Genomic DNA, 14920 nt, shown 5'->3' with positions numbered 1-14920 from the left:
GAAATTTGGAAGAGGGTAGGTTTCATGCTAGCATAATAATAATAGATAGCAATGGGCTGGGAGGGCATACCTAAGTTCGTCTATTTCTTTCCTACACTGTAGTGCCTAGAACTGAACTCAGTGATCCAGCATTGACCAGGGAAGGATCCTGTGGGATCACTACCTCCCTCCTTCTGGACACTGCTTCCTTATTGCAGTGTTAGGATAACATTACTATCCTCGGATAATATTTCTCTTGACTATTTGACAGTCACTTTAAAGCAAACATATCTTTGTCACTAGGTAAATAAGGGGATAAACATTTATATGGTGTCTAGGCATAATGCTAAGTGCTTTACAAATACTATCTAATCTGATCCTCACAAAACCCCTGAGAGGTAAGTGCTGTGATTACCCCTTATTTTACAGTTGCAGAAACCTGGACAAACAGAGGTTGTGATTGTCCAGAGTCACACAGCTAGTTAGTATCTGAGGTTGAATTTGAATTCAGGTCCTCCTAACTACAGGCCCAGTGCTCTATCCACTGCATACCACCAAGCTGCTTCATAATTGACCTTTAACACGTTACTCATTATCTCTAGACTTTAGTTTCCTCTTTGAAGTGAGGCGCATTTTCCTATATGCTCCCTACGCCCTTTTATTTGGAACGATCCAGCTTCCTACTCCTTGCTGGTAGCAGCTCTGTTCTTTTAGTGGTTATGCAAGCTGGAATCCTTGGAGTCATCTTTGATTCATCAGTCTGTTTTCTCTCTTAGATCCAGTACATCAGTTCTTTAGTTGTCTTGCAAAAACATTTCTCATGTATGTGTGTGTGTGTGTGTGTGTGTGTGTGTGTGTGTGTGTGTGAGAGAGAGTGTGTGGGTGTGTGTGCATGCATGTGTATTCTGCTCCCATTGCTACTTCATTAGCCTCACTGAGCCCCTCATCACTTTATTGCTGGATTACTGTGACAATTTCTCTCTGATTTCATTCTCTCTTTACTTTTGTCAATCCTGCATATTGCATCCAGAGTAATCCTTTTAAACAGGATTTGAGTTACTGCACCCTTTTGTTGATCAAACTTCCAGTGTTTTTCTGTGGCCTATTACCTGATAATTTAAATTTCTTTGTGTGGTTTCCAAGACATGCTATAATCTGGTCCCGTACTACCTATCCAGCTTTAATTCAGTTCCATCAGAAATTAAGCATAAGGAGTGTTTAAAGCATTATGCTGTGCACCATCTAATTTTAATTTCCACAACACACCGACCAAATGCATTTCATTCTGTGTCAGACCTGTCTCTTGCTGATCCTCCAGAATGTCCTTGTTCTACATCTTTGGTTCTCCACTTCCATTATTTCCAGTCACCCCTCTTTTATGAATGTTTTTCTGGCTATTCTCAACCTTACTTATTGCCTCTCTTTTCTGTACTCTAGTAGCATCTATATTCTGTAACATACAGCCCCTTAATTAATTCTTGTCTTGAATGTTTCTTGAGTGTTGATCATTTCTCCCTAACTAGATCAGCAGACAGAGACTATGGGGCCCCACATTTAATTGGCATTTCATAAGTACTGGTTGGTTGATTGAAGGGCTTCATCTTTAGTGATGGGAAGCCTTTTCTATTCACGGCAAAGATGTCATTTTCCCTTTTGTGTTTATAGGCTGCAGCACCAGAAGAGGAAGAACATGAAGGTTCTAGAGCTGAGACCCCCAGTACGGTCACGGAAATGGATATGGACCTGGATAGTTACCAAGTAGCTTTGGAAGAAGTTCTAACATGGCTACTTTCAGCTGAAGACACATTTCAAGAGCAAGATGACATTTCTGATGATGTTGAGGAAGTCAAAGAACAGTTTGCTACTCATGAAGTAAATAGCTGTATTTTACTATGATGAATCATCAAGCACAATTTTCATTACTTTATTACAGAGGCTTTTCAATAGTGTTTGTTTTCTTTCCTAAATTATGCTCTTCGTAAAGGTCATGGCATATTTTCAGACTTGTGATATTTAAACTGTAGTTTGTTATGAAATTCTAGGCAGATGATTAACTGAGGATTGGAATTGGATTTAGGATTTTAATCTTATTATAAGTTGTATAGATTGTAGTAACTGTTTGAAAATTAAGGCACAGCTTTATCAGTCTTAAGGTATGTTCTTTAAAAGAAAGAAGCCTCAAAGCATTTTTTTTTGTTCTTTGATGCGATTCCTTATTTGTTGATGCTGTAGGAAGTACCACATTCAGTTTTGTCTTAAATCTTAATTTTGCTCAGCTAGCAGTTGTTTTGTTATAGGAATCTGCTTAATAAATGCTGAATTTTATTGAAAGTAATTAAACAAAATTTAATCCAACAAATATTTATGAAGTGCCCACTGTGCAGGGCACTTAGAGTGCTGGGAATACAAAGACGAAAGTGAAAGAGTTCTGCCCTCAAAGAGTTTCCATTCTATTATTGTATAATCAATTTACCTGTGTGTGTGTGTGAGATAAACTTTTTAATGATTGCATAGTTTTTCTGTATGGTGGACTTTTGACAATTGATTTCATCGAACCCCCCTTTGGATATGAAAGTAACTGAACAAAGTCCTATTTTCATGAATTATTTCTCATGTTATGAATTCATTTGGTGTAACGTGGTAAAGGAGTCCAGGACTTGTACTCACAAAAACTGGATTAATTTGTGTGTGTTACCATTTCAAAGTAGTATAACTTAAGGCACATAATTTTACCTCAGTTTCCTGATTTGTGAAACTGGGTATTGGTTATATTTATACTATCAACTTCATAGGATCATTGTACATTCTTTGTTAACCTCAAATACAGAGCTATTTCTTATTGTTCCTTAAAATTACCATTGAAAAATATCCATTTATATTCTTTTTCTTAAGAAATGTTTTAATGAGAGGATTCTGGGAACATGGTGGAGTAGGTCAGAAAGTTCCAAGCTCTCCAGATTTCATCCACAAATAAGACAAAATAGTGCCTCAGGAAGAACATAGAGTGGTAAAAATAAACAACAGTTGGGGCAGAACAGTGGTCCTCCTGGAACAATCTGAGAAGATATGAGGTTTGGTCCCTGTGAAGTATAAACACCTCCAGGCTAGTTTCCACTGAAACAAAAAGCAGAGTGCCCTGGGGCTAGCTGGGTTGGGAGGTTGTTTTGGCCCCAGCAATAGGAATTTTAACCTCCCGGAGAGTGTGGGGAGTTGAGACATCTGAGCAGAGGAAGATTGAGGGAACCTCTGCTGATAAAGAGCTCCAGATCCAGTTGTGCTGCTGAAACATGGTCCTGGGCAAGAAGGAATCGGCACACACCTGGTGATTCAGAAGCAGGGGAGCCTGGAGGCTGCTGGCTGTGGGTACTTACAGGAGGATGGAATTCTTGGTTTCAGTTCCAGGCCAGAGGGGAGAACTGAAGGAGCATCTGAGGCCAGAGACATCATCCCCCATACCCCAGGACTAGAGGTGATTGCAGTAACAAGCTCCTATAAACAAAATGACCAGGCAAAGGAGAAAGAACCCAACCATTGGAAGGTACTGTAGGAATAGAGAAGACTGGATTTCATCTTCAGAGGAAGATGTTGAAGCAAAAAAAGCCTTTCCTATCTCAAAGAGTAATATCAAATGGTCACCTGTTCAGAAAGAATTCATAGAAGAACTTAAAAAAAGACTTTAAAAATCAAATGAGAGAGATTGAGGAAAATAAAAAAAAAATAAGAACAATCCAAGAAAAACAAGAAGATTATGAAAAGAAAGTCAACCAACTAGGAAAGGAGATCCAGAATTTTTTTTTTTTGGCAAGGCAGTTGGGGTTAAGTGACTTGCCCAGAGTCACACATCTAGGAATTATTATGTGTCTGAGGTTGAATTTGAATTCGGGTCCTCCTGACTCCAGGGCGGTGTGCTACTTAGCTGCCCCAAGATCCAGAATCTTAAGGAAGAAAATAACTCCTTGAAAATTAGAATTGGGCAAAGGGATGTCATCTAAGTTACAAGAGACCAAGAAATAACAAAACAAAATATAAAGAATGAAAATATAGAAGAGAAAGTGAAACATAAGAAAATTGATTAGGAGAACAGATCAAGAAGAGAAAACACAAGAATAATTGGACTACCTGGCAGTTACCATAGGACATACATCCAAACATAAAATAAAGATCAGGAGTAATATTTATTAGGGGGAAAAAAACCAGGTAGTAATTATGATCTCAGACAAAGTTAAAGCTAAAATAGATTTAATCAAAAGAGAAAAATAGGGAAACTATGTCAGTCATATTAATACTGTTTTAGATTATTTAAAATAACTAGATAGTATAAGCTTGTAATATTGCTGTGGTATAGGAAATGATGAGTTGGTAGACTTAGAAAAATTTGGAAAGACTTGGACCTATGAAGGAGGATGTTATCCACCCTCAGAGAAACAGAAGACAAACAAATATAATGTGGTCTTACATAGATGCATTTAAATGTATATGTCTCTATATGAGTATGATTATGGATATCTAAGTATATGTATGTGTAAGTGCAAGAATGTGTATATGTGTTTGTGTGTGTGTGTGTGTGTATCTGCTTAATTGTAGCCTTCTTGGGAGAATAAGGGGGAAAAAAGAACAAAGTAAAAAGAGCACAGTAGAGAACAAAGGAAAACTTATGATGAAGCGAAGAAAAGATGGACAGCTTTGAACACAATTGTAGTATTTATTATATAGGCTTTCTTGAAATAAAAATTTATTGCTATATATTTTAAATCCTCTCTTATGTTCTGCTGTGCACATGGCAATGCTTTTTTTTTTCTTCTTTGTATTTAAGTTTTGGTATTTAAGTTTATAATGACTTTCTTTTTCTTTTCTTATTGTATGTTTAAGTTTTAGTATTTAAGTTTCAAATTAATTTAAAAACAAGAAATGTTTTAATATCCATTTTCAGGGACTTAATATCTAGAAATAAATAAGATACAACCTGCTGCATTTGAGGACACTATGTTATTCTGCAGCACTAGCATCTAAGCATAAACAATTTATTAAGATTCCTCAGAAAGAACAACCCACAAAGCATAGTAATGTTGTGTCTTTCTAGGAATTTATGATGGAGTTGACTGCACATCAGAGCAGTGTTGGTAGTGTTCTGCAGGCTGGAAACCAGCTGATAACACAGGGCACTTTATCGGATGAAGAAGGATTCGAGATTCAGGAACAAATGACACTATTGAACTCTCGGTGGGAAGCTCTCCGAGTAGAAAGTATGGATAGGCAGTCCCGGTGAGTTACGGCCAGGACACGTCCGATGTTTGTTCCTTGAACTAACTTGAGTAAAGTAGTCTACATGGCATGTAAAAAAAATACAATGTTTTAAAAAGAAATCTGTCACCAAATATTCATTAAATAGTCTCTGTTGAAAAGCATAATTAAATTTTGTTTGCTCTTCAATTTTTTCCTAACCCATTAATAAAATCTGAGTTAAAAGATGTAACGTAGAAGCTAATTTGGAGTGAAATAAATTACTGGTAGCTACTAAAATTACTCAGTATGACAGTATTTGCATGTTTTGTTGTCAAATTGATAATATTCAAATTGTTCTGAAGCATTTTTTTGGGTGTATTTCATTTTAGCCCATGTATTGTGCAGTAAGGGACAAACTTCATTTCATAGCAACTTCCACCTATTTAATAAACAGGAATTCCTGATTTATGAAACAATCATTTTGTTATGAATTATGGGTGGTATTCATTTCAGTTCTTTGCCTGTGTTTCATTGACTTGGGTTTATGGAGAGAACAAAGGTTTAATCCTCAATGCTGCTTCAAATGGTTAGAGTTGGGTGTGTTATTTTGTACTCTTCTGATGCCTGAATTTTATTTTTCCTCTGACAATGAAAGAGCCAGTGGGAGTAAATCTGTGTTATGTTCGTCTGTGGGCAGGCTGCATGATGTACTCATGGAGTTGCAGAAGAAGCAGTTGCAACAACTCTCTGATTGGCTGACTCTCACAGAAGAGCGCATTCAGAAGATGGAAAGCTGCCCCTTGGATGATGATTTACAATCGTTAAAGAAGCAGCTGGAAGAACATAAAGTAAATCTGTCTAATATTTCTTGTGTACCATATCAAATATGAGAAGCAACATTTAGCCTTCTAAAAATCTACTGAGTTCTATCATAAGTGCAGAAAGGGGAAAGTCCTTAAGGTGCCCTCTATTTGTTTAGAAACTGAGGGCTAATTTCAGGGAAAGTCTCTACCCTCTTTCCTTAGTCTTTTCTTGTGTATGCAGAGGAGGGAATGGACTGTGAGGAAGAAAAGAACAATACTCAATTGTAGCCTTAGTATTTTTAAAGGAGATTAGTATTTTAACTCTTCTGCAGGAAAAATCAGACATTGGCTCCTCATTAAGATCAGAAACCATGGACTTGCTAGTGACTGGCAGGGATAATGCTGAGGAGATAATGGGCTGTAATCATGCAATGGAACATTTTGTCATAAATGTTTCCTATTCTGATGAAAAGTTGATTCACATTAATTTTATTGATTGATTATTGATTCTAATCTTTATTTCTTGGTCATTTAGTTTTTATTGAAAAAGGAAAATTTAAGGTATCTGCTGTACATTGCTTTGTACAAAGTATTTCATTGTCTCATGATCTCGTATGCAATCTCATGTCTTTTTCTCTTTTATTTTCCAAAAATATCTGCAAGATAAGGAAGCTAAAGCAGAGAATTTTCACCTTTCACTCATATAAATGCATCCTGTGAATTGGGGAAATAATGAAGTGTATTTTTTCTTACCTCTATTTTTTTGGGGGGGGGTGGTGATAGGGAAAGAAATTGAAAGAAATTAAATGATTTATTTAGGTTCTTTCCAATTCTATCTCTTTCTACTTTGCTCCTGATTCTCAAAACTTACTAGAAACTCTACTGTCTCTGTAGCCTCCCATTTAGGATACAGTTTTGGACTTTTCTGTGATTACTTATTTGTGATTTCACTAAATTGTATGGATGCTAATTCTATATACTTATGTAATCAAGCTCAGTACTTCTTAGATTCCCCAATTAATTAATCAGTCAATTCATCAAATGTCTACTACTTATCAGGCATTGTGCTAGGCATGGAGAATGAAATAACAAAAAATGAAATGGTCCCCACCCCTAAAGAACTTAGATTTTACTTTGGAAGAACATGTACACAGATATTAGATACAAATTAATTTTTTGGGGGGGGGATGGGCAACAAAAACTGAGGACATCAGGAAATGGCTCTTGTCTAGAGGCTGTACTTTTGTTGGGTTTTTGACTAGTGAGAAAGAGGCAGAGGTGAGGAAAGGAGAGCATTCCAGTTTTAGGGAACAGCCTGTACAATGGTATGGAGGAAGAAGATGGAATGTCATGGGGAACAGCAAGCAGGCTATTTGGATTGGAATTTTTAGTGGGTTAGGGGAATTAATATGAAATTAATCTTTAAAGTTTGCTTGATTACAGGCTGTGAAGGGCTTCAAATGCCAAAGATAAAAGTTTGTTTTTTATCCTTGAGGCAGTAGAGAGCACTGAGCAGGTGCATGTAACATGATCTATATTTTAGGATATATTTTATTTATTTATTTTAGTTCAGTAACTGTAGAGACTGTATTAGATAGAGGAGAAGTGGGAAAGTCTCAGACTATGATGTTGGCTATATATGTGGAAAGTACAGATGTGAGAAATGTTTTAGGTTTAGAATTGGTAAAATTTGATGATTATTGGATGTAGGAGATGAAGAATCAAGAATGGCTCCAGTTTTGGAAATCTGGGTGATTAGAAATCCTCGATAGAAATAGGAAAGTTAGGAATACATCTATTCTCTACTTATATCTCTAGTGTATCACTCACCATTGTACTGGGCCTCTTCTCTTCAATTTTTAGTTAGGTCCTACAAAAATAGTGTTGACTGTTTTATGGAAATGTGCATGACATTTATTAGATTTTCAAATTGTCTTGATTTGCCTTGGAATTTAGAAATGTGTAGAGTATTGGCTCCATTAGTAAAACTGTTAAGTTAATGGTTGGAAATTTAAATACATTGCCCCATTAAGTGTTTTTAATTACTAATGAAAACTTAGTGGATTTTTAAATGGGAAAATATGCAAGAGTGGGTATAATAGTTGTTCTTTTTTTTTTCTTCCCCCAGGAATTGCAAAATGATCTTGAGACAGAGCAGGTGAAAGTAAATTCATTAACTCACATGGTTGTGATTGTTGATGAGAACAGTGGAGAAGGTGCTACAGCTGTCTTGGAAGATCAACTGCAGGTAAATAGTTGAGCCCATAGAACATCTGGTCTATGACTCAGTACTTGTTTGACCCTCTGTCGTCTTTCTCTCTGCTTCTTAGCCACCTTAAGGTTTTACATGCCTGTTCTTGTGTTGGGCCATAGACAAGCTCCAACAACTGCTTTTTGAATGTGATGTTTCCTGCATTTCCAAAGCCAAGATGTAGATGACTTTCAGAGAAATTGGAGGGTTTATTTTGGTGAACTGTGGATTTTCTGATAGATATTACATTGCCCATGTGATATGATTTTACAAACTCTTAGAGCTGGAAAGAACCACCCTCTCTCAACATTTAGATAGATGTGTTTTTGAACAGGAACTCTTATGATGTTCCTGTCAAATATTCTTCTGGTTATGATCTCTGTTAGTTGAGACCTCACTCTTTCAAGGAGTGGGCCTTTTTGCTTTCATACATGTCTAGTTATTGATGTTTTTACCTACATCAATCAATTAGTCAGTGAGCATTTATAAAACACCTGCTCTGTGCCATGCCCTGTTTGCCCTTCTGAAACATTTGATTTATTGATTGAAATTGATTGATTGAAATGTCCATCCATTTCTCTACATTTAGCATACCATAAATTCAACTTTTGGAATCCTTTTTTTGGGTATGAATTAAATGGGCCAGCTCTGCCAAGCATATGCATCACTGCCCTAATTCTCAATGCATATGACAACAGAAGAGCCTGTCTTCTCCTTACATAGATAAAACTGTCAAAATCTATTTTCAATAAATATAGTTAAGTGAGTTTTCCAGTATTAAGCTCTTTTAGAAAATCACATCTCGATCCTTATTACTTAACTGAACGAACATAAATGAAAAGTGGTTGAATTATTGAAGATAGTGTTTGAAGCAATATAAAAACAAATAAAAATATTAACGTTTGTAGAATACTGATTTAAAATGGAAGAAAAGATCTTCTGATAAAGGTGGTTTTTTCTCCCTTTATTTTAAAATGTGAGGATACATTTAGTACTCTTATTATCATAAATGACTGTAGTAGAAAATCACTCTATTTGTAGCCAGAAAACCTAAATTTGAATTTGGCCTCTGCTACTTAAAATCTTTGCTTGTGTGACTTTGGGGGGGAACCACATTCTGTGGGCCTCAGTTTGCCAAATATTGGACTAGATCAGAGGTTTTTTAGTCTGTAGTCCATGTACTTGGGTTTACAAAAATTAAAAAAAAATGGTAACTATTTCAATATTTTAAAATTTGGTATAATTTTTTGTAATCCTATATATTTCATTTTTCTACATTTTAAAAGATTATTTTAAAATGTTCTTTATAGACTTTGTCAAACTGCCAAAGGGGTCTGTGACATAAAAAAGAGGTGAATTCTCTTACGTTGTCTTTCACTTACACTTATATGATCCTGAAGAATCTTTTAGTAAACTTAGGCTGGCATTTTTTATACAATTTTATGCTGTTGTATATAAGTCCAAATGTAGGCATATATTACAACCATGTCTTGGTTTGTACAAGGTAGAGAAAAGGTAATTAAAAGTGGAGAAATTAGCAAGTTTTTCAAGACATTTTAATATCCCAGAAGTCCTGTGAGGATAGTCTTGGGCATTTTTATGCACAGATGCTAGAAGAAGAAATTGAGGCCGAGGGAAATTTGCTAAATTCCCCATGGTCACAAAGTATGTTTTAGAAATTGAAATAGACCCCACACAAGTCAAATCCAGCATTTTTTCTACATTGCTATATGGCCTCAAACTATACCCCAAGGGGTCAAAATTAAAAAAAAAAGTCTAATATATACACCAAAATATTTATAACACCATTCTGTATAGTAGTGAAGAATTGGCAATAAATTAGATGCCCACTGATTAGGGAATATCTAAACAAATTATGATGCATGAATATGATTATCCTTGTGCTGTTAGAAATGATGAATATGAAGCATACAGGATGGCATGGTTAAGTAGGATCTAAAGTGAAATGAAAACAACTAGTTAAACAACATACTCAACTACCATAACAATGCACATGGACAGAACAACACAGGAGGAAGCGAATGCTATATGATACAATGACAAATTTTTCTCTGAAGAAACACAAGAATGTACTGTACTCTCCCATTTTTTCAGATGTAGAGGACACTATAGATATGGGACACTGAATATATTGTCCGATTTTATTTTTATGTTGCTGACTTTTACTGGATTTCTTTCTTTTTTGTTCCTTTTGTTCCTTTGTTCTTTGATTTGAGACATAGAGGAGGAACAATTAGAAAATGAACATGAGGTTAAAAACAGATATCAATATAACCAATTCAAAAGAAACAATGGTATGGTCAATTATGGACATTTCAATAACATTTTTTGTAATTAGATTATAAATAGAATCCTTTGAAACTTCCATTATGAAAATATGTCAAAATTTCAAAACTCCACTAGGATATAAGATTATTTTTAAATTAAATAGTCATGAATTTAGTTGCTTCCTAGATGAAAACAATAAAAGGTTTCTTGAAGAGCCATATACTATTTTTGAGAAGATATCACTACACCTTCAAGTTTAGGTTTGGTGAGGAAAAATTTAATCTCTTTTTCAGAAACTTGGTGAACGTTGGACAGCTGTTTGCCGTTGGACTGAGGAACGTTGGAACAGGTTGCATGAGATTAATATACTATGGCAGGAACTGTTGGAAGAACAGGTAAGAAACAATTACCTTAAGTATCCAAAGTAGAATTTTTTAAAAAATGAAAACTTTAATTATGACTAATTTCAAAAAGTTTAACTACATCAATCTTTCCTTTATTATTGCAAATATGTCACTAAATGAAGAAATATTTTCAAAAACTTTTAAACCATTACAGATGTGTCAGGAGATAACACTTAATTTACATTTTAAAGACTTATTTATTCTCTTTTTAAGATGTGCTTTCAAGGCTTTACAGTTTTAGGTCCGTTACAAATTAGTGGCAGTTCCTTATGGTGTTCTTCAAAATTCTTTCCCCTCTTCATTTTATCATTGAAGGTCAGAGGATATATCTAGTACCTCATGGCTTTACTGTAATAACAGTTTTTTTTATTTCATCCACAGTTTAATGACTAGAGTATAGAACACTAATACTTGGGTCATTGTTTGTCTGAAAAATGTAGAAATTCTAAAATGATCACTTGTTAAACTTCATAGAGTTTTCTTGGTTTAATTTATGACAGATAGTTAATTAGTAACCATAAGTTTTATAATCAATTAATAACCAAATTAATTAGTAATTATAATTTTCTCTTCCTCTTCTGAGTTATGATAGTCCATTGCAATTGAGTATATATCATACCCTGTGTTGTGGCTTACTTTGTATACTTTACCTTACTTATTACACTGTATGCTGCATTAAAGTAAGGATATTGTCATCTTTTTTGGTACATAGGAAGAGCTATGTTAGGACATACATAGGGTTGGCCATGGATTCAGGAATACCTGAGTACAATATACTTCCCCCTAAGCTATGAGTTATTGTCAAGTTACCAGTCTGCATTGGTAGACATAGAATCTGTAGGAGCCCTTTCCCTAGCAGATGAAATCACACATTTGTAACCCTCCTACCTCCCAAAAAATAAAAAAAGGAATTCCTTCTCACATGTAGTATGATAATTTCATTTTTGAATAAATTCTTCATCATTAGAGGCTAATGAAATAAACTATTACTGAATCCAAGTTGGACTATTCCTTACATTGATGTCTATTGAATGAAGTATTTTTTGGATTAAGCCAAATAGTTTGGCCTAGTCATTGGTTGAATAATGGATTCTTCCAGTATGCCTAAATATTATTTTAGTATATGAGTTACTTTTATTTTTCTTTCACATTGCTGTGTTTAAAAATAACAAATTAAGTACATGGTCCAGCTTTATTTCCAGAGTACTTATTCAAATGTTCAATTTCATATTTTCAAATGCATCCAGTTATTTCCACAAACATCAGTGCTGTTGTTTTTAAAGAGAAACACCTATATTTTGCCAATAATTTAATAAAAATGCACATGTGTAATATTTGAGAGCAGCTAGGTGAAAATAACTCAGAACAAACCAGCGGGTATATTTTGTTGATTTCTTTGGTTATCATTAGTCATTATTAGACATTTACCAAATATTTGCTGAGTACCTTTTGGATGTGAAGCATTGTGTGCTAAGTCCTGAAGTAGTTGCAAAGATTAATGAGATATTATTTTTGTCCTCAAGTTGCTTAAAATGTAGCCTTGAGGATTACATAAGTAGATGAATAACTACAGTTCAAGACAGAATGTTTTAAAAGCAGTTTAGGAAAGACATCTGGTTGGCTGGCTATTGTCTTTTGTTTTTGAAGAGTACTAGAATGACATCACTATGTTGGGGTCAAGGTACAGTGTGTCTAACTGTGGCTGATGACCAATAATTGACAGATAAATGGCCAATAAGCGCTTGGAAGGGTCTACCACATGTAGGGCACAAATAGTTCATATAAACATTTGGAGTAGAGATATCTCTAAATTTGCACATCTCACATTTATAGATGTCTCATAAAAGATGTCAGTGGGGGCAGTAAATAGTTGATAGTCTCTTATCTTTGCCCACATTCATCATAAAACCAGGTTGTGTGTGTGTGGTTTGTCCTTCATTTTAGACGACGACCATGACATCAGGGAGATGATGACATGACTTGCAGTTGAATTTGATTTCAGTGAGGGAGGGCTGTGCAAAGTCACCAGCCTCACTTTCTCCTCCAGAGCCATCTGGCCCCAGTGGCCAGATATTGATCAGGACAACTGGAGATAGCCCTGGATGCAGTGGGAGACCTTGGCCTTTTTAAGCTAAGGTCTTTTCAAGCACTCACTTTGAATGAGGCAACGCCCATTCATTGAATAAGCCTCTTTAAGAAATGAGTCAAGGCATGGCCCCTTTAATTTTTTTTTTTTGTTTGTTTTTTTAGTGAGGCAATAGGGGTTAAGTGACTTGCCCAAGGTCACACAGCTAGTACGTGTCAAGTGTTTGGTCTGAGGCCGGATTTGAACTCAGGTCCTCCTGACTTCAGGGCCGGTGCTCTATCTACTGTGCCACCTAGCTGCCCCATGGCCCCTTTAATTAAAAAAAAATCAAACTGGGAGGGTAAGATCTTCAGGGTTGCTGGCCAAAAGAGAAACAGTTACTATTTACATTCACCCTGAGCCAGGAATGCCCAAAAAATAACCATTAAGTGGTGCTTGGGCAGAGACCTGTTGTTGTCCAGTCTATGTGATTGAGAATTAATTGGGTTTAAGGCATGGGCTTTGAGAAGAAAATCTAGCCAGTAAATTCCATGTTAACTAGATAGGTTTCAGCCATCAAAATTTACCTTCCTTTGGGCAGAACACCCTCTGGTAAGGGCATGATACCCCATGAGAGGAGAGGAGAGGAGGGGGCAAGGAAAAGGAAGGGTGGGGGGGGGGGGAGGAAAGAGAGGGGAGAAACACCAACTTGTATATTCAACTTGATTCAAAGCTTCAAAGGTGACTGGCTTCACTGACTAAGAGAATGCCAGTTATGTTAACATGAATCAGGAAGTCAAGAGCAGGAGCAGGAATGCCAAATTCAATTTTCAACATTAATTACTGGGAATGATTCTGACTGCTTTAGTATTTTGGCTTTTATTGAAAATGAATATATAGCAGTCATTTCTCAGTTGATAGTGAAAGTATATGAACAGGCAGTTTTTAGAGGAAAAAATTAAAGCTAGCCGTAGTCATATAAAAAAATATTTCAAATCACTATTGATTAGAGAAATGCAAATTAAAACAACTCTGAGATACCACATCATACCTGTGAGATTGGCTAATATGACAGAAAAGGGAAATGATAAATATTAGAGAAGATGTGGGAAAGTTGGAACACTAATACATTATTGGTAGATTTGTGAACTGATCCAACCATTCTGGAGAGTAATTTGGAAATATGCCTAAAGGGCTATAAAACTGTGCATAACCATGGATCTAGCAATACCACTACTAGGTCTGTATCCCAAAGAGATCATAAAAAAGGAGAAGGGAGCACATGTATGAAAATATTTATAGCAGCTCTTTTTGCAGTGGCAAAGAATTGGAAATTGAGGAGATGCCCATCAATTAGGGAATGGCTGAACAAGTTGTGGTATATGACTGTAATACAATACTATTGTATTATAAGAACTGATGAGCAGGTGGAGTTCAGGAAAACCTAGAAAGACTTACATGAAGACTTACACGTTGCTGAGGGAAGTGAGCAGAACCAGAAGAACATTGTACACAGTAACAGCTACATTGTTCAATGATTAACTATGATAGACTTAGCTCTTCTCATGCTCTTCTCAGCAATGCAATGATCCAAGACAATTCCAAAAGACTTGTGATGGAAAATTCTATCCACATCCAGAGAAGGAACTATGGAATCTGAATGCAGATTGAAGCACAGTGTTTTCATTCTTTTAAAATTTTTTTTTTTCATGGTTCTTCCCTTTTGTTCTGATTCTTTCACAGCATGACTAATGTGGAAATATATTTAACACAATTGTACAGGTATACCCTATATCAGATTATTTTCTGACTTGGGGAGGAAGTGAGAAAAATTTGGAACTCAAAATTTTACAGAAATCAATGTTGAAAACTATTCACACATAATTGAAAGAAAATAAAATACTAC

General features: G+C 35.5%; 1 protein-coding gene across 10 annotated transcripts in view; it reads left to right on the top strand.

Annotated features, from left to right (window-relative positions):
- UTRN (utrophin) overlaps positions 1 to 14920 on the top strand; it is a 620052-nt gene that overhangs the window by 189316 nt on the left and 415816 nt on the right. For all 10 annotated transcript variants that reach the window (XM_027850670.1, XM_027850661.1, XM_027850663.1 and 7 more), the window contains 5 exons: positions 1645 to 1851; positions 5060 to 5241; positions 5900 to 6050; positions 8134 to 8253; positions 10839 to 10940. In XM_027850670.1, the coding sequence (XP_027706471.1) occupies positions 1645 to 1851; positions 5060 to 5241; positions 5900 to 6050; positions 8134 to 8253; positions 10839 to 10940 (762 nt within the window). The remainder of the gene's footprint in view (positions 1 to 1644; positions 1852 to 5059; positions 5242 to 5899; positions 6051 to 8133; positions 8254 to 10838; positions 10941 to 14920) is intronic.

The sequence above is a fragment of the Vombatus ursinus genome, unplaced genomic scaffold, assembly GCF_900497805.2.
Source record: "Vombatus ursinus unplaced genomic scaffold, bare-nosed wombat genome assembly UNPS02009132.1, whole genome shotgun sequence".
NCBI lineage: Eukaryota > Metazoa > Chordata > Mammalia > Diprotodontia > Vombatidae > Vombatus > Vombatus ursinus.
This window is presented reverse-complemented; position numbering and strand designations above follow the sequence as displayed.